The sequence below is a fragment of the Phyllobates terribilis genome, unplaced genomic scaffold (assembly GCF_046119375.1).
Source record: "Phyllobates terribilis strain yellow unplaced genomic scaffold, ASM4611937v1 Scaffold_85__1_contigs__length_6476398, whole genome shotgun sequence".
Taxonomy (NCBI): Eukaryota; Metazoa; Chordata; class Amphibia; order Anura; family Dendrobatidae; genus Phyllobates; species Phyllobates terribilis.
In genome coordinates this window covers 586,838-607,252 of record NW_027362845.1, presented here as the reverse complement: position 1 = coordinate 607,252, position 20,415 = coordinate 586,838, and the positions used below count along the sequence as shown (strand labels likewise).

Here is a 20,415-nt window from a genome sequence, read left to right as displayed (position 1 = left end):
TGGTCAATTTTTTCTTTGAAATAATTGTCCAGATCGTCAGTGCTGAGGTTGGTGGTTGGGGCCTGTGCTGTTTGATTAAGGAGAGAGTGAAAAGTGTCAAACAGGTGTTTAGGATTATTGGAACATGAGATGATGAGGTTGTTAAAGTAGGTTTGTTTGGAGAAGTGAAGGGCGGAGTTATAAGTTTTAAGCATAAATTTATAATGGAGGAAATCTTCGGCCAGATTAGATTTTGTCCACAGCCGTTCAGCACACCTGGCGCACCGCTGAAGAAAACGTGTTTGCAACGTGTTCCAGGGTTGTCGCCATCTGTGCCGAGTTGTTCTCTGTGTAGGAGGTGCAGCTTCATCCAGGGCGCATTGCAATGTTTCGTTATAATGCTTCAGTGCAGAGTCAGGGCATGAGATGGAGGAGATTGGGGCCAATGATGATTGCAACGTTTTCATAAATTTCTGGGTGTTAATGGCATGTATATTTCTGTAAGTGTGGAAAGTGGGGGTGTCTTGAGCAGGGTGACAGTTCTTGACAGAGAATGAAAGAAGGTTGTGATCAGAGCGCGGAAGAGGAGAGGTAGTAAAGTCATGCATTGAACAGAGCTGGGCGAAGATCAGGTCAAAGAATATTTCCATCTTTATGTGTAGGAGAATTAGTAAGCTGTGAAAGGCCGAAGGAGCAAGTTAGCGATAAAATATGAGTGGCAGATGGGGAGAGAGAATCACCAATTGGGATGTTAAAGTCTCCCATGATGAGGGTGGGGATGTCATAGGATAGAAAGTTTGGAAGCCAAGTGGCAAAGTGATCCACAAACTGATGGGAGGGGCCCAGAGGGCGATACACAACTGCCACTCGCAGGGAGAAGGGCCGGTAGAGTCTGACTGTGTAGGCCTCAAAAGAAGGGAAGAAAAGTGAGGGTACTGGGGGGATAACCTGAAAAGTACATTTTGTTTAAAGGAGCAGACCAACACCAATTATTACCAGTTGCTTTTCCTGTATGTACTGATCAAGAAGTATTGTAATGGGACTCTAGGGACACTCATCTCCCATAAACCTTCAAGCACTAATAAACTATTGAAGTGGGATAACCACCACCATCCCCATAAAAAGAGGAAAACCCAAGGGCCAATTTTTACAGTTAAGAAGGTACTGATCGAATGTCACAGATTTTAATATACAGGCAATAGACCTGAACACCAGATTAAGGGATAAAGGGTACTCATGGTACATTTTGGATTCCGCATCATCGTTTGCAGAAAAATGGTCTTATCCATCAGCTTATCTTTTTCTCATTCAGATCTCTAAAATACCGGATCCTCTCAGTGAAGATCGTCTATATAAGAAAATTTTCCTGATTTATCCAGGAAAATGATGGACAAGATGGTGGAGAGGATATTACACCTCACCCTAGAGATCCTCTTCCGGATTACTGGAGAGGTGAGAGATTCTGATGACGTCACATTACATCATTCTAATCTATGGTAATAACAGATGGACAGAACTGGAGAGGTGAGGACTCTGAAAATGTCTGTAGTGAGATTTAATAATGTGTCTCTCCATAACTAGGATTACACAGTTGTGAAGAAGACCTCTAGTGAGCGCTGTCAGGACCCTGTGTCTGAGGAATGGGGAAGACCCCTGAGCCCAATCTCAGGACCTCCACCTCACCCCCTGATACATGAGGACATCAATGACCAGAAGATCCTAGAACTCACCTACAAGATGATTGAGCTGCTGACTGGAGAGGTGAATCATGGGACATTATACAGTAACGCTATGGAGTGATTAGGTGCATGACGGTATCATTGTATGTGTCAGGTTCCTGTAAGGTGTCAGGATGTCGCCATCTATTTCTCAATGGAGGAGTGGGAGTATTTAGAAGGACACAAAGATCTGTACAGGGACATCATGATGGATGTTCCCCAGTCCCTCACATCACCAGGTAATAGACAGGACTAAATACACACGGCCTATAATTATCTGTATGTAAAGAATGAATTCAGCCCCTGTATGTGTTTCCTCCAGATCTATCCAGTACGAGGACAACACCAGAGAGATGTCCCCGTCCTCTTCTTCCACAGGACTGTAAACAAGAAGATCCCAATGTTCCTCAGGATCATCAGGTAGATGGAGAGAAGGTGTCATGAGATTTCCCCTATGATGTGTAAACGGCTGTAAAGGTCATGTCTTCAGTTTTGTTTTATCCACCATTATTATGTTTTATATTTGTGTTATGAGAACGGTGGAGATAACAGGATTAGAGCCGATCAAACTTGTGACTTCTCCATCTGTCTGTGACTTTTATAATATTTGTTTCAGGGTGAAGATCTGACCCATATTAATACTACAGAAACATATGTGAGGGGTGATGAGCGGTGTAAAGAGGAGATTCCTACATATGACTACCCAGGTGAGTAGTAACCACTAAATACAGAGAAGTTACACATTCTTCTCATACAACGGCTGTGGCTTCTTTATCAGTGGTGTGGTCCGGCCATATCACAATCGTGTGATCACCATTTTGCCGCTAGACCACAAAATTCTCCTCCGTCCGAAAATATTCAAATTACTTTGTGTAATTGTGAAAGCCCTTTTCTATAGAACTTACAACCTGGAGGATCCACCTCCCCCTGGGATTAGGAGACGCTGACCGTTACCTGCCCAGATCTGTAAACTATAAAGCCAAATGACAGCGTATGTAGAATGTGCTGACAAGTTAGAAAATCACTTGAAGAAAAATATTATGATGGGTCTGTAAGAGAAAGCGGAGGGTAATGATGCTGTTGGCTTCCTAGAACCCTGATATCTTATTGGATGAATCTACCTTCTCTCCCTTCTGTGCTGCTGAATGTGCTCATATGGTCCCTACAAGACCAGGTCCAGTCTTTATGACTGAACTTCACTTTTATGATCGACAACATTAAATGTGCAGTGAGGGCTGAGTGTGAATTTCTGTACAATAACAGCGGAGTTTCCCTTTATCCTGAGTTTTCAATTTCTTTTAAAACCAACTAACTTCAAACAGGATTGTGATAAACTACATAAAAAACATTACACCTGTGCCATGATATATCTCTAAGCTGTGCGTGGCTGATGGCTGTAATATACATTTATTCACGCCTGCAGGAGATGTGTTGGCATGGCTCGAGCCCTGGTTTCATGGATTCACTCCACATCATAAATAGTATTGGGCGAATTTGTTCGGCATTTCGAATTCCGGTTCGTGTTCGGGGTTCCAGCTTGTTCGCTCCAAATGGTCAACCATAAATGAGTGCTACTCCAGTTTAGTGTTGGATTTCTCCCTTCATACATACGTTGTTGTTGGGGATGTTACATGTTTTTATATTCTTTCTTTTTTTTACAAATTCCCTCTCTATGATAGTTTCATTGTGGTGGGATCGGCCGGCCTCACTTATGTGAGTCTGTAACTTCCTGGTAGTCTTTCAAAAAGATCTCCATTGCCTCTTCCAGATGCCCAAGATCTAAATTTAAAACACCTCAGCTCTGCAGTATTCTAAAAAGTTCACTTTGAATGTCTATTTTTTCTTTTTGAAACTCACCTGATAGAAAATATTGTCCCTTATGATAGTTTAGATTGCCAAGAGCCACCGAGCCCCATACTCCAATTACCCCAGAGAGGTTTCACCACTAGTTACTCATTTTTACTGATGAGGACTGTTCAGTTTGATCATTTCAGTAGGTGTGTTATTGTCTATAGTCACAGTTTTTGACTTCAGTAATCCTCTGCTTTAACCCCTTCCTGCAGCCAGTTTTGTGTTCCTAATTAGGCCCCATTTTTCAAATCTGACGTGTGTCACTTTATGTGGTGATAATTTTGGAATCCTTTACAAAGGATAATACGAAACAAATGGATCTCACAAATTATTTTCCAACTTCTTTTGACTCTGACAATGTCCTATATACGGTTGTACACTACTGTCTGGGCACATGGCAGGTTAAGAATGTAAGGAGTGACATTTAGCTATTAGGAATGCTCAAAAGATGGCTACCATGAACAGGCTTGTCACTATCTACCCTGTTTACAGATTTCACAAATTACTTTGCTCATCACCCTTTAACCCCTCTACATGGATCTGAACCTACACAGAGACCCCTAGTCTTGAGCCACGGTGTTACCTGCTATTTGGTGGAGTGAGATGGGAAGAAGAATAGTCAGGTAGCCGGGTCAGAAGAGGGCAGAGAAAATACAAAATCAGAAGACACAAAAGTAGTCAGTAAACGGGCCGAGGTCACAACAGAAACAAATACACAAGCCGGGAGCTGAGCACAGAGGACTGAACCAGAGGAGAACAAGGCTGTATCTGGCAGCTTCTGGCAATATGCTTCCAGCTTTAGTAGGGTGCGGTGCTTTCCAAATGGCTGAAGCAGGGAGCAGATTACTCCAGCTGGACAGCACACACACCCATACTGCCAGACTGGATGGTACTACAGGTCCCAGCAACCCTAATCTTAGTGGCTTGACAGAGCCTGCACCTTTTACTCCATATTTGGGAGGCAGAATGAACAAACAGTTGAACACCACGCTCTACTGGTTCATCCTATGAGATTTTCTATTAGATGGTCATTGTCCTGGTGAATAAGTGAATATAACTTGCCTTTTTTACAGACAGTTTAAGTAGAAATGTTCAAAAATATAAAATTCAAGTCTTTTTTATTAAAAAATAATAATTGGTTTTATTCTTGGCAGATGACTGTACCAGGAGATCAGAGGGACTGCCAACATCTTCAACTTTTAAATCAGACGATCTTGAAATCCCACAGGATACAATTGAAATGAATGACATTTCTCCAGATAAACCATCATCCCTTTACAGCAAAGATCTGTCATCTGATCCTATGAAACAGGTCCTGTCTTCTGATTCATTACCGACTACTAAGGAAAATCAAAGTCACAAAATAAGCATTAATAAACAAACTGCTCCTAATGCAAAGAAGCCATTTTCACATTTAGAATATAGAAATAGTTTCCTCTCAAAAAGTCTTTTCTTAAACATCAAAAAATTCACACAGCAGAGAATAGATTTTCTTGTTCCAAGTGTGGGAGATGTTTTAACCAAAAATCTAGTTTTCTTAAGAACCAGAGAATTCACACAGAGGAGAAGCCATTTTCATGTTCCGAATGTGGAAAATGTTTTACAGAGAAATCAACTCTTATCAACCATCAGAGAACACACACAGGAGAGAAGTCATTTTCATGTTCAGAATGTGGGAAATGTTTTGTACAGAAATCATATCTTAATATACATCAGAGAATTCACACAGGGGAGAAGCCATTTTCATGTTCCGAATGTGGAAAATGTTTTACAGAGAAATCAACTCTTATCAACCATCAGAGAACACACACAGGAGAGAAGCCATTTTCATGTTCAGAATGTGGGAAATGTTTTGCAAAGAAATCAAATCTTATCAAACATCAGAGAACTCACACAGGGGACAAGCCTTTTCCATGTTCAGAATGTGGAACATGTTTTACAGAGAAATCAACTCTTATCAACCATCAGAGAACACACACAGGAGAGAAGCCATTTTCATGTTCAGAATGTGGGAAATATTTTACAGTGAAATCAAATCTTATCAAACATCAGAGAACTCACACAGGGGAGAAGCCTTTTTCATGTTCAGAATGTGGGAAATGTTTTACTGATAAATCTACTCTTATCAAACATCAGAGAACTCACACAGGGGAGAAGGCTTTTCCATGTTTAGAATGTGGAAAATGTTTTAACCAGAAATCTAGTTTTCTTAAGCATCAGAGAACTCACACAGTGGAGAAGCCTTTTTCATGTTCAGATTGTGGCAAATGTTTTGTACAGAAATCATATCTTAATATACATCAGAGAACTCACACAGGGGAGAAGCCTTTTTCATGTTCAGAATGTGAGAAATGTTTTACTGATAAATCTACTCTTATCAAACATCAGAGAACTCACACAGGGGAGAAGCCTTTTCCATGTTCAGAATGTAGGAAATGTTTTGTACAGAAATCACATCTTAATAAACATCAGAGAATTCACACAGGGAAGAAGCCTTTTTCATGTTCAAAATGTGGGAAATGTTTTAAACAGAAAGCGCATCTTGATAACCACCGGAGAACCCACACAGGGGAGAATGCCGCAACTACACCCAACTAGTCTCTGTACAGACAAGAAAGGCTCTAGCTGCACAACTAAAAACGCCACCACAGACCTAACTCCCTAATAAGTCGTTGAGGAGTTTCTCATACCTCCTGAGGAACCAGAGGGGAGACTGCAACACACTGTCAACAAGGGGAAAGGAAAGTATGAAGTAAAATACGAAAACCCCGAATGAGAAACAAAAACACATTCATATATGGCAAAGAAGGCAAGCTAAGGAGAACCAAAAATAAAAGGAACAAGTATAATCTCCCAGAAACCTAACATTGTTAGAATGAAAAGGTACTGGGAGGGAAAGCAAACTGACCGGGAGGATAGTTTCACCTTTGTGGTGAAACTTATAAAATTCATCCTCACCAACTGTATATGTAAAACCCGTCCATTTATAATGACCATGGACAAGATATAGATTCCCAACTCACATTAGGACCACAAGATCCCAGGTACTTTCAGCTGCATCACAACTAATGTAGTGTACTTAATTATATGTACCAAATGTCCAGCTGGGGGTCTGTGTGTAGGGGAGACAGGGCAGAAACTTAGAGCAAGGATGAATTCTCATCGCCACGCAATAAAAGAAAAAAAGAATAGATCTACTTGTGGCCAAACATTTTTATGGCCACAACTCCTTCTCCCTTTCCCAAACTGATAGTTCTGCTTCACGTCATTTGTTTTATCTATTGCATTATTCCTGTGCCCTGTTATGTATAAATATGTGACTATTCAGATTTTGTGTTATACTATGTCTGATGAAGAGACCTGAGTAGTCTCCAAAGCTTACTGACTAATGGCTAACTGAAAAGATGGTATTAACCACTGAAGACTCTTACATTTTAATATTTTTCTCCAAACAGCAATTTTAAGATCTCTCCACAGGTGTTCAATGGGATTTAGATCCGGACTCATTGCTGGTCAGAACTCTCCAGCACTTTGTTTCCTTCCATTTTCTGCGTGCTTCTTGAAGTATGTTTGGGGTCATTGTCATGCTGGAAGACCCATGACCTAGGACGCAAACCCAGCTTTCTGACACTAGGTACTACATTGTGACTCAAAATCCTATGCTAATCTTCAGATTTCATGATGCCTTGCACAAAGTCAAGGCACCTAGTGCCAGAGGCAGCAAAACAACCCCAAAACATCTTTGAGCCTCCACCATATTTGACTGTATGGGTTGTAAATTCATTGATTATGTTGCACACCATGGACAAAGGAACATCCGGATCTTTGAAGATTGACTTATAACCTTGAAATTATTGATATTTTTAAACAATTTTGGTTCTCAAGTCCTCAGTCAGTTCTCTTCTCCTTTTTCTGTTTTCTCCATGCTTAGTGTGACACACATATGGACACAATGCAAAGATTGAATCAACTTCTCCCTTTTTTATCTGGTTTTAGGTGTGATTTTCATATTTGTTTACCCACATTTTTGGCAAGGTGCCAACAATTTTGTCCGGCCTATTTTATGTGGTTTTGTGTGAAATTATGTTAAATTAGCCTTTTTTCTCTGTTTTCTTGTGTTGTTCAAATGCACTCAAAGGAAATAAATGTGTATAATAAAGCATTTAATTGCAATAATTTTCTGGGAGAATTACTTCATTTTCTGGCACAATTTCAAGGGTGACAACACTTTTCCCCATGACTTGTTTTTGTTGCCTTTTTAATTTGTTGCAGCATATCATCCTCTACGTCAGGGGTCTCAAACTCGGCTGGGTATATGGGCCGCACATGGAAAAAATTTTAATTTGGGGGGCCGCATTCTTTGTTCAATGTGACATTTTTAGTGATACCATTTTTTTTTGTGTACACCTTTTGAACATTTTTGCCGTGTTTATTTTTTTATGGCTTGGGTCGTTATGGATGTGGCGATAATAAACGTGCACTTTTTTGTGTTTACTTTAGTTTACATATAAAACAGCATTTTTAGTGCCCAATATTTTTTCATGCTTTATTTTATTTTTTATTTTTTTTACAATTTTATTTCCCCCAATTGGCCACATACAGTAATATTGTCTTACAATTAGCATCATATAGTAATAATGGAAAACATCTTGTAGTAATGTTCCCCATCCAAGTCCCCATCTTGTACTAATGTGCCCCATCCATGTCCCCATCCTGTGGCTATGTGCCCCATCCAGGTCCCCATCCTGTGGCAACGTTCCCCATCCTGGCGCCCATCTTGTACTAATGTGCCTCATCCAGGTCCCCATCTTGGGGCTATGTGCCCCATCCAGGTCCCCATCCTGTGGCAATGTTCCCCATCCAGGTCCCCATCTTGTGGCTCTGTGCCCCATCCAGGTCCCCATTATGTGCCCCATCCAGGTCCACATCTTGAGGCTATGTGCCCCATCCAGGTCCACATCTTGAGGCTCTGTGCCCCATCCAGGTCCACATCCTGTGGCTATGTGCCCCATCCAGGTCCCCATCTTGTGGCTCTGGTCCCCATCTTGTGGCTCTGGTCCCCATCTTGTGGCTCTGTGCCCCATCCAGGTCCCCATTATGTGCCCCATCCAGGTCCACATCTTGAGGCTATGTGCCCCATCCAGGTCCACATCTTGAGGCTCTGTGCCCCATCCAGGTCCCCATCCTGTGGCTATGTGCCCCATCCAGGTCCCCTCTTGTGGCTATGTGCCCCATCCAGGTCCCCTCTTGTGGCTATGTGCCCCATCCAGGTCCCCTCTTGTGGCTATGTGCCCCATCCAGGTCCCCTCTTGTGGCTATGTGCCCCATCCAGGTCCCCTCTTGTGGCTATGTGCCCCATCCAGGTCCCCTCTTGTGGCTATGTGCCCCATCCAGGTCCCCTCTTGTGGCTATGTGCCCCATCCAGGTCCCCTCTTGTGGCTATGTGCCCCATCCAGGTCCCCTCTTGTGGCTATGTGCCCCATCCTGGTCCCCATGTTGTGGCTCTGTGCCCCCTGTGCTGTTCTTCACACACATAAAATAGAAAAAAAAAAGAAGATGATTCTCACCTGTCCTCCGTTCCCTCGGCGGCCTTCCTGCAGATGTGGCCCGCAGGCACCACAGAGTCAGACCCCTTGACGATCCCGACCTGGTCCAGGAGGAGCCGCCGACAGCAGCGCTGCATTGCCGCACAGAGACTGTCTCCCAGCACAGCATTTTCAATGTCAGCCGCCGGCCAATCAGAGGCCAGCAGCTGACATCTGCATATGGCAATGACGTCATACTCGCTGCGCCGACACGCAGATATCAGCTGCTGGCCTCTGATTGGCCAGCGGCTGGCATTGGAAATACAGTGCTGGGAAACAGTCTCTGTGCGGCAATTCAGCGCTGCTGTCGGCGGCTCCTCCTGGACCAGGTCGGGATCGTCAAGGGGTCTGTGCCTGCGGGCCGCATAAAGCAGCCTCAGGGGCCGCATGCGGCCCGCGGGCCGCGTGTTTGAGACCCCTGCTCTACGTGCTCAGCTATATTTGGAGACTTGTAGCAAACTCCAATTAGCAGCTTTCCATTATTGCCATCTCCATGTACATTTACCCATACTGATTTTACGTCAGGGATGTAAAACTCAAAACATGTAGAGGGCCGAAATGAAAAACTTTGACAAAGTCGTGGGCCAACCAGTATACAGTATAATGGGCCCCACATAGTCCTCCATACAGAATGGGCCCCACATAGCTTTCCATACAGTATAATGGGCCCCACATAGCTTTCCATGCAGAATAATGGTCCCACATAGGTGTGGTGGTTCTAGTGTCGCCAGTCAAATATAATCACCCTCAGTTGGGCATGTGTGCTCTACATTGTCAAAGCCCCCCCATGTCGTCATTGAACTCGAGGTCTTAAGTTGGTTTTAACAAACATACCCACCCTTCTACCTATCTTTCTCTCCTATGCATTTGAATGTAGTGTAACCCTCTATGTTTGTCTCCCAGCCATGGCTTTCATCCAGTCAGGTTTCTGTAATGCCCACCACATCGTAGTCTGTAGGTGACATAAGAGTCTCTAATTCATTCATTTTGTTTTCAAGACCTCTTGCGTTTGCCTGCAGACATTTAATACTATTAGCACATTTATTACTGCCACTTCTCCTCACTTTCCTTGAATGTCCCAGCCCCCCTAAATCCTCATTGACCCCCTACTGTCTCACTGTCTACTCTACCCCCTTATTTGCACAGCTAGCCTCCATCCCCCAGATCCTAGTCTGAAAGCTCCTCCATCCATCTGACCATTTTTCCTCCAGCACATCTGCATTCTCCCCATTGAGGTGTCCTTATTGTAGAGCCTGTAGCCGACAGAGAAGTCAGCCAAGTTCTCCATGAACCCAAACCCTTTCTTCCTGCCAATTAATTATCTCCGTAAGCTCCCCCTGACTTTCTAGTGACGTAGTGGAATCAGCAGTATTTCTGAAAGCACCACCTATACTTCAGCTTCTCTCCTAATTCCCTGTAATTATTGTTAAAGACCTTCCACCTCCCTCTAACTCTGTCATTGGTACCAATGTATACCATGATTGCTGGGTTTTCCCCAGCCCCACCCAATAATCTGTCTATCTGATCGCATGAAGATTCCCCGAATTAACTTAGGAATTGTCTTAATCTTTCCACTTAATGAGATAATGCAGACGGTACCTGACCCACATGGAACCAAGAACTCGCCATACCTCATACTCCCAATACCCTTCCAAATCCACCTCAATTATGCCTTGAGGTCCCCTCAATTTTTTTTAAAAGAGAAGAATGGAAATAATTATTGATTTTCCAGGCAATAAGAAGTTGCAACTTAACTGTCACAGGATTTAAAATTTTAATAATTTTATAAGGACCTACAAATTTAGGTGCAAACTTTCTAGATGTGATCTTTAAGCGCAGATTTTTTGAGAACAACCACACAAAATCCCCCACCCTAAAGACAGGAGCCTTCCTACGTCTGCGGTTAGCAACTCTTTTGGCCCAGTCACTATCTACCAAAAGATACCTTTCGACCTCCCTCCAGACCTTAAAGAGGTTGTCCACTACTATTAACAATGCTCCCATGGATTTAAATTGTGCCAACAAGTCTTTTTGTAAATACCTTGTGTAAGGCGGCGCTGTTCACACCGTGCAGTAACTGAGGCAGTGACCCAAGCAAGTCCAACATAAACAGCTTTTATTTCAGCAACTCACGGGTTAACAGAAAGTCCTCCGGTTCTCAGCCGGGTTAACAGAAGTCCTTTAAACAACGGTTGCCGGGGGCAACGGCCACGCCGGGCCGCTCAGAGCCTGACGGGTGCAAAGCCTTCCCAGGCGTGGATTTAGCTGCTCACAGGTCCGCCAAGCTTTCCTGCTATGCTCCTAGCAGGTCCCAACACTGAACAACACTAATCCTTAGTGCAAGGTTTTTAAAGGACCTGTGGCAAGAGCCACTGGAAAACCCGGGTTGGAGGGAGGAGGCTGCCCCACTGCCTTCCTGTAATTTCCTCCAACAAATGAAGGCCCTGCCGGGTTTTTAATCTGCCTTAGCCAGATAGCCTGACAAGGTCCATGCTCACCTACATTCCTGCATTGCAGCCGCAGGTGTGTTCGTGACTGCAATGCACTCCAATGGATTTAATAGTTCTCTGTACACATTCTGGGGGATATATACCGTCCCTCATATTCGATCCCGGTCACTGCCTCACATATCCCCCCCCCCCCCTCTGTTCAAACTTGTGGGGTTGAACATTTGACACCATACAGGGTGCCTGGGACAGGGCATCCGCGTTTGCCTGCAACTTCACAGGGCGATGTTCTACAGAGAAACTGAAATTTTGCAGTGACAGGAACCACCTGGTGACTCGCGCATTCCTCTCCTTGGCATTCCTCATCCATACCAAGGGTGAGTGGTCCGTCACCAGGTGGAACTGCTGCCTGAGTAAATAATAACGTAGTGATTCCAAGGCCCACTTAATAGCCAAACACTCCTTCTCTATCACGCCATAGTTTTTTTCTGCCGGGACAAGTTTTCTACTCAAGTAGGTGCTCTTCACCATTCACTTTTTGTGATAATACAGCCCCCACCTTTTCTCGAACCTCATATGGCCCTTGCCATTTGGCCATGAGCTTACTCTCGGCTGTGGGTACCAGTACTAACACCCGATCGCCCTTGTTAAAAGACCTGATTGTGGCTCTTTTATTATATGTGCGCCTCTGGGCTGCCTGGGCATCTAACCGATGTTCTTTCACGATGGCCATGATCGCCGCAATCCGGTCCTTCATACTAGCCATGTGTTCAATTATACTCCTATGTGTAGTCGGCTCTTGTTCCCACGTCTCTTTGGCTACATCCAACAGACCTCTAGGGTGTCTGCCGTACAATAACTCAAAGGGAGAGAACCCTGTGAAAGCCTGGGTTACCTCACGGACGGCGAACATCAAGTAGGGTAGTAACATGTCCCAATGCCTTCCGTCCTTAGAAACCACCTTTTTTAACATGGACTTGAGGGTTTTATTGAACCGTTCTTCTAGCCCGTCGGTTTGAGGGTGGTACACCGAGGTGCGGAATTGTTTAATTTTTAGTAGTTTGCACAGTTCCCTTGTCAACTTGGACATAAAAGGGGTCCCTTGATCCATCAGGATCTCCTTAGGTAGTCCAAGGTGACAGAACATGGCAAACAGCTCCCATGCAATCAGTTTCGCCGAGGTGTGGCGTAGCGTTATAGCCTCCGGGTACCAGGTGGCATAATCTATGACCACCATTATATGTTGGTGGCCACGAGCGGATTTTACAATGGGCCCTACCAAGTCCATTGCAATTCTTTCTAAAGGTACCTCTATCACTGGCAGGGGTACCTATGGGCTACAGAAACTGGCGGTGGGAGTGGTCAACTGACACTCGGGGCAGGATTCGCAGTACTTTTGGACCTCCGCTTAAATCCTCGGCCAAAAGAACCGCTTCAAGATACGGTCTTGCGTCTTTTTAACCCCTAAGTGTCCCCCCAGCAGGTGTGTGTATGCCAACTCCAGAACTGCCCGACGGTACGACTGAGGTACCACTAACTGTTCCACGACCTAATCCCTGATTTTGTCTACCCTACAGAGCAACTCACCGTTGACTACCATGCGTGGAAATACAGTATCTGCCCCGGGCTGTTGAGCTACGCCATTTACCTCCAACACCCATTCCCGCGCCCGAGTCAGAGTGGGATCCTGTAGCTGAGCTGTCCCAAACGTGCCCCGGGACACTTCCAGCTCGGGGTCGATGGGGTCTCCTCGACCTCTCCTGCCAGCACCTCTAGGGGAGACCTATCGGGGTCACACTCTGTCCCTAGGTTGGACACCCCTATGGCAGGTACCCCTGACTCGGGTTCATCGGGTACAGCATCTGTAACAAATTTTACCGAGGGGAGAGTGGATTTTGTTTTTCCACAGAGTCCAGAAAAGGGGCAAGTCTCTTCCCAACACAGTCCCATAGGGAAGGGTTTTTACCACCCCCACCACATGTTTTATGTCTCCACATGGCGTGGACAATACTACCTCCGCAGTTGGGTACTCTCGGAGGTCCCCATGGATACACAACCCCAACTGTCCGTCCACTGGGGTTGTCTCCTGCCACCAGCGACCCATGTACCAAAGTCACTAGGCTCCCCGAGTCTAGGAGGGCCTCCGTGGGGTACCCATTAACCAGTACCTGGCACAGTTGAGGTTCACTGTCCGAGGGATCGGCACTCGCAGTGCAGACGATCTGGGCATACATTGAGACCCGGCGGTTATACTCGCAGTCCAATGGTTCCGTAGTCAGGGGGCAGTTAGCAACCACATGTCCCAGCCCCTGACACCGAAAGCATCTCATGATGGAGGTACTATTAGGTCTTATGACCGTTTGGAAGGGAACCGGTCTCCTGCCACTCTCACTCCGGGGTACCACTTCAGCACGGGTACGGTGCCGACTATCCTCAGCAGAGGGACCCGACCCCTTTCCTGGTTCCTGGGTTGGCAGGGATCGGCGTGACAGCCGCGAGGGGGCAGAGTCTCAGATGAAGTTCTGAGTGGCAGAGTAGCGCTCGATCAGGCTGACCACCTGGTCGAGGGTGCCGGGGTCCCCTTGCCCCACACAATGTTGGATAGCGGCTGGCAGAGTCCTCACCAGCCGGTCGACCACCACCCTCTCCACCATCTGGGCTGGAGTCAAAGACTCAGGCTGGAGCCACCTTTTTACCAGCTGAAAAGGTCATAAGCCTTAGACCGGGCGGGTCGGGTCTCTACATAGGCCCATGAAAATACGCGCTGAGCCCTCACGTACGTATTGACCCCCAGTCGGGCAAGGATCTCACCATTGAGCCTCTGGTAGTCCTGAGTGTCCTCCCGACTGAGGTCGAAGTAGGCCTTTTGGGCATCGCCGACCAGAAACGGAACCACCACTTCTGCCCACTGGCCGGTTGGTAGGTTTTCCCGCTCCACGGTGCGCTCATAAATGGTCAGGAAGGCTTCCACGTCGTCCTCCGGTCCCACCTTCCTCAACGCGGAACGAACCTTGTCCCGGGCCTCTCGACGTTCCGGGGCTGGTGCCGTCGGCGTCTCCCGCAGGGCAGCAATCTGTTGCATCAACAGTTCATTTGTTTTCTGCTGCTGCTGGTGCAGTAGCAGCTGCTGTTGAGTATGCTGCTGCTCCCGCTGTTGCCGCTGGAGACTCAGGTGCTGCTCCTGCTGTTGCCACTGGGTGAGTACCAGCTGTTTTAACAGCTCCTCCATTTTGTCCACGGGATGGGGCTGAAAAGTGGCCGGCCGGATTGTGGTCACGCAGCTGCCGGTGGGGTATGCCTCAGTCACACTGCCCACATTCTCCACCAAGCTGTAAGGTGGCGGTGTTCACACCGTGCAGTAACTGAGGCAGTGACCCAAGCAAGTCCAACATAAACAGCTTTTATTTCAGCAACTCACGGGTTAACAGAAAGTTCTCCGGTTCGCAGCCAGGTTAACAGAAGTCCTTTAAACAACGGTTGCCGGGGTCCCAACACTAAACAGCACTAATCCTTACTGCAGGGTTTTTAAAGGACCTGTGGCAAGAGCCACTGGAAAACCCGGGTTGGAGGGAGGAGGCCGCCCCACTGCCTCCTGTGACCTCCTCCAAGAAATGAAGGCCCTGCTGGGTTTTACTTAATCTGCCTTAGTCAGGTAGTCTGACCAGGTCAATGCTCACCTTCATTCCTGCATTGCAGCCGCAGGTGAGTTTGTGACTGCAATGCACTCCAATGGATTTAATAGGTCTCTGTACACATTCTGGGGGATATATAACGTCCCTCATATATGATCCCAGTCACTGCCTCACACTTGCTTGTTCTTTACTGCTTGTGAGCGGCGCTATTGCTGGCAGGTCACCAGGAATCACGTGACCCCGCCTGCAGCCGGCTCTGACATCCACTGCAGTCGGGCGTGAGCAAGTGATGCACTCCCGCTTGATTGATGGGCTGTGGTCGGGGTTTCACCACCCATCACAGCCCAGCATCCGCCGCTCGCTTTCCCTCTCTGCTTTAGTTGGGAAAGAGCAATAAAAAATCAAATTGTACTCGGGCCAATGTTAATGAATGAGTGACATCTCATCTGCAATTTTTTTTCTCAGCTGAAATCGGGCTGATTCACAGCATGCTGCAATTTGCCAGTTATCTCAGACGAGACTCGCCAATGCAAGTCAATGGGTGTGTGAAAAAAAATCGCATAGCACTCGGACCATGCGAGTGCCCTCCGATTTTCACGCACCCGTCTCTTTAAAAGCCAGCAATTCATCAGCCGCATACAGTTACAATACATCGGTACCCGACAATTTAGAATAGAAAGAATAGCTATACACATAGAATAGATAGATAAAAAGGTGTCAGTCATGTATATAATTAGTACAATGACAGTGTTGGTTACTGTACTTCTTGTCATTTATTGCTAAATTAAAGGATTTATTAAAAAAAAAATTTGGTGTGGGGTCCCCCGTAATTTTATAGTCTAGCAGGGGTTAAGCAGACAGCTGGGGCAGATGTTTGAAGCCTGGGAAGGGGGCAATACCCACGGAGCTTCCCAGGCTACTAACATCAGCCCCCCAGCTGAATACTTAGCCTTCACAGGCTATTAAAATGGGAGACCCCCCCAAAAATGACGTGGGGTCCCCCTATTTTAACAGCTAGCAAAGGCTATGCAGACAGTTGGGGATTGATATTAATAGCCCAGGAAGGGGCCATAAATATTGGCCCCTCCGAGGCTAGAAACACCAGCCCTCAGCCGCCCCAGACGTGGCGCATCCATAGGATGCACCAATTCTGGCACTTAGCCTCTGTTCTGCCCACTGCCCTGTTGCGGGTTGGGGTTGATGTAAGCTTATAAGGCCAGCTGACATCAAGCCCAGGTTAGTAATGGAGAGGCGTCTATAAGACACCCCCATTACTAACACCATAGTGAAAGTGATATGTGAAATAACTACAGCACCATGCATAAAATATTTTATTTGAAATAAACACAGACACCTTTTATTCTAAATTAAACCCTACTTACCATAACGCCCATTCCAGCTGAAGCCAATGTCCCCTGCAATGAAAGTTAAATAATAAAGCAACCTCATCTTTACCTAACTAGAAACACTAGCGATCTTAGGCCACGGTCCCACTATCAGTATTTGGTCAGTATTTTTTCTTAGGAATGGGAGCCAAAACCAGGAGAGGAACAATCAGAGAAAAGGTATAATAGAAACAAGTCACCAATTCTGCATTTATCCCCCATTCCTGAGAAAAAATACTGACCGAATACTGATAGTGGGACCGGGGCCTTATAATAAAAAACTGCATTGTATTGACATCAGGGGTATAGATTTGAGTAACTAACTCAAAACCAACGAGGAATAAAGTGCAGATTTTTGGGGGCACATGATACAATATATACAGTTGAAACCAGAAGTTTACATACACTATAAAAAAAGACACATCTGCATGTTTTTCTCAATATCTGACATGAAATCAGAATAAACCTTTCCCGTTTTAGGTCAATTAGGATTACCATCATTTTTTATATTTGCCAAATGCCAGAATAATGAGAGAGAGAGAATGTTTTTAAGGCATTTTTATTACTTACTGCAAAGTCAAAAGTTTACATACATTTCAATAGTATTTGGTACCATTGCCCTTAAACTGAATGACTTGGGTCAAACGTTTGGTATATTTTTCCACAAGCTTCTCACAATAGTTGGTCGGAATTTGGGCCCATTCCTCCTAACAAAACTGGTGTAACTGACCTAGGTTTGTAGGTCGCCTTGCTCGCACCTGCCTTTTCAGCTTTGCACATAAATTTTCAATAGGATTGAGATCAGGGCTTTGTGATGACCACTCCAAAACATTGACTTTGTTATCCTTAAGCCACTTTGTTACCATTTTGGCAGTATGCTTCGGGTCATTGTCCATTTGGAAGACCCATTTCCACCCAAGCTTTAACTTCCTGGCTGATGTCTTGAGATGTTGCTTCAGTATTGCCACATAATCTTCTTTGCTAATGAAGTCATCTATTTTGTGAAGTGCACCAGTCCCTCCTGCAGCAAAACAACCCCACAACATGATGCTGCCCCCCATATGTTTCACAGTTGGGATGGTGTTCTTAGGCTTCCAAGCTTCTCCCTTTTTCCTCCCAATGTAACAATAGTCATTATGCCCAAAAAGTTGAATTTTAGTTTCATCAGACCACAGGACGTCTCCAAAAATTAAGGTCTTTGTTCCTGTGTGCATTTGCAAACATTAATCCGGCTTTTTTATGTTTCTTTTGGAGTAATGGCTTCTTCCTGGCAGAGTGGCCTATCAGCTCATGTTGATATAGTACTCGTTTCACTGTGGATATTGGCACAATCTTACCAACTTCCGCCATCATCTTCACATTGTCTTTTGCTTTTGTCCTTGGGTTGATATGCACATGTCGGACCAAAGCACATTCATCTCTGGGACACAGAACCCGTCTCCTTTCTGAGAGGTATGATGGCTGGACATTCCCATTTTGTTTGTACTTGCGTATAATTGTTTGTACAGATGAACGAGGCACCTTCAGGTATCTTGAAATTGTACCCAAGGATGAGCCAGACTTGGGCAAGTCCACAATTCTCTTTCTGATATCTTGGCTGATTTCTTTAGACTTTCCCATCATGCTGCACAAAGAAGCAGTGTGTTTCAGGTGTGCAATAAAATACATCCACAGGTGTGTCTCTAATTAACTGAGATGTTGCCAAAAAACTTATCAGAAGCTTCCAAACGCTTGACATCATCATATGGGCAGTCCAGAATTGTTTAAAGGCATAGTAATCGTAGTGTATGTAAACTTTTGACTTTGCAGTAAGTAATAAAAATGCCTTAAAACATTCTCTATCTCTCATTATTCTGGCATTTGGCAAATATTAAAAATTATGGTAATTATGGTAATCCTAATTGATCTAAAACGGGAAAGATTTATTCTGATTTCATGTCAGATATTGAGAAAAAACATCATATGTGTCTTTTTATATAGTGTATGTAAACTTCTGGTTTCAACTGTAAATACACCGACTCTGCGATGGACTCTGCTAAAGGACAACATATCCCAGCAATCCCCAAAAAAATTCACCAATGAGGACACGGCAAACATGGCCAGTAATGTAACTCAAGTATCACAACGTCTACACAAGTAAGTAAAATGATTATATCTGTCTAAAAAGCAAACTATACCGGCGGCCTGGATGAACGGATCTGCCGGCACCATACTGGAACTGCTGTGGAACAACTGGTCCCAGGAGTCCCGGCTGAGGAACCATTGCTACCAATGCAGCAGACATGGCAGGTGAGTGGAATGAATGGGAAGAATTGTAAAACAAAAGCCAACGATCCAATGGACCGGCCGTCTACACTACTGCGATAGACACAGATGGAAATATATACAAAGTCCATAAGGGAGTTTTATCGTCTCTTACTAAACGCATTGCCAGATAATTATTAGGAGAAAATACAAGTGTGAATGGTGAATCAGATAGTGATTCACAGGAAGCAGATACATCATTTACAAAAGAAAACTGAACGTGTGCACAGGGTGCAACTGGGGAATACATATAGTGAATCACAACTGATCATTAGACATTATATAGATTAAATGTCCACATTCCTGAATAAGGAAACACATTGTTTTGATGTAAAATTGAAATTAAATATACTTCGCCAAGCCGAAAAACAAGGAAATATTAGTAGATGAAAAACAAATAGTTTTTGAAGTTCACGCCATGGGGGGACTCGGTGTTTAGAGTCAGGATCCAATACGCTTCCCTCAGGGCCGACTGCTTTTGCCAGCTGCCACCACAGGCCACAAGATGGATCTTTTTGAGTCCAAAAGATGATTAACATGAAGTATCCTGTTTATGTATTATGGTAAAATGTTTGGCCGCACCAGAATACCCCGAGTTGTTGTTGATGATATTGTTGATTTGTTCAGCGATCCTCTTCTTCAGTTTACGTGTGGTATAGCCAATATACTGAAGCTGACGGCTACTGCAGAATATACCGTATACCTCGTGACTGGTCTCACAATTTATGTCCCCTCGCAAGATTTTGACCTTTTTCAAACAATAAGAGATGTAAATCGCTGTATTCGATTATTAACAGTTACAAAACATTTCTTCAATGAGTCCGAAGAGTCTTCCACTCCTAGTAACATGACGGCAGATGGAACATAATGATGCTACACTTAGAGGCGTTGAACAGACTGTCTTACTAACTTTGTCTTCGTTACAGGATCCAGATTTTTCTTTGAATAAACCACAAGATCGAGGAATTAACATCATCCCATCTAACCCTGCATACTATCCTCTGCAATCCAGGGTTCCATCTTTAGTTTTATTTCAAACTCTAGTTGAAAACAACCTTAAAAAAATTACATGGTGGTATCTGTAATATGAAGTATAATAGTAATTTTGATATGCTCCAGCGGTTAGAGAACTTCAACAAAATGTTAGTATAACCATCCAGCAATCATATAAAGGTGGATGTGTTGTGGTATTGGACACTCAATTGTATTGTAACATGGCTATTTCCATCCTCAGCGACACAAACACCTACACCACCTTAAGATCTGATCCTACTAATGCATTTACATCTGAGTTACCAGAATGTCTGTGTCAAGGATTCCACACGACATAGAGACCACCCACTGTGATCTCTGGAGTGAACAGTTCTCTGCTGCCCCCTATTGTCTGGACAATTTCACGATTGGCCAACAATCAATATAGGCGGCTGCAGGCTGTTCTCACTATGTAGGTATCGGCAAGCTAGCAGTGAGCGTACGGCATACACACCACCTTCCAACACATGGAATATATGTAT

At 44.7% G+C, this 20,415-nt stretch overlaps 1 protein-coding gene across 1 annotated transcript; it reads left to right on the top strand.

The window, feature by feature from the left end:
* Positions 1-1,485: 1,485 nt before the first annotated feature.
* LOC141197624 (uncharacterized) lies at positions 1,486-18,964 on the top strand. The gene is made up of 6 exons (XM_073662708.1): positions 1,486-1,503; positions 1,561-1,740; positions 1,813-1,936; positions 2,020-2,117; positions 2,314-2,404; positions 18,765-18,964. Exons 1-6 carry the CDS (start codon positions 1,486-1,488, stop codon positions 18,962-18,964), a joined length of 711 nt encoding a protein of 236 aa, XP_073518809.1.
* Positions 18,965-20,415: the final 1,451 nt, after the last annotated feature.

Excerpts from the sequence above, each read along its gene's own strand:
- LOC141197624 (XM_073662708.1), top strand. Across the intron at positions 1,741-1,812 it reads TTGAGCTGCTGACTGGAGAG|GTTCCTGTAAGGTGTCAGGA; the intron begins GTGAATCATGGG and ends TGTATGTGTCAG. Across the intron at positions 2,405-18,764 it reads TCCTACATATGACTACCCAG|CAAACTATACCGGCGGCCTG; the intron begins GTGAGTAGTAAC and ends CTGTCTAAAAAG.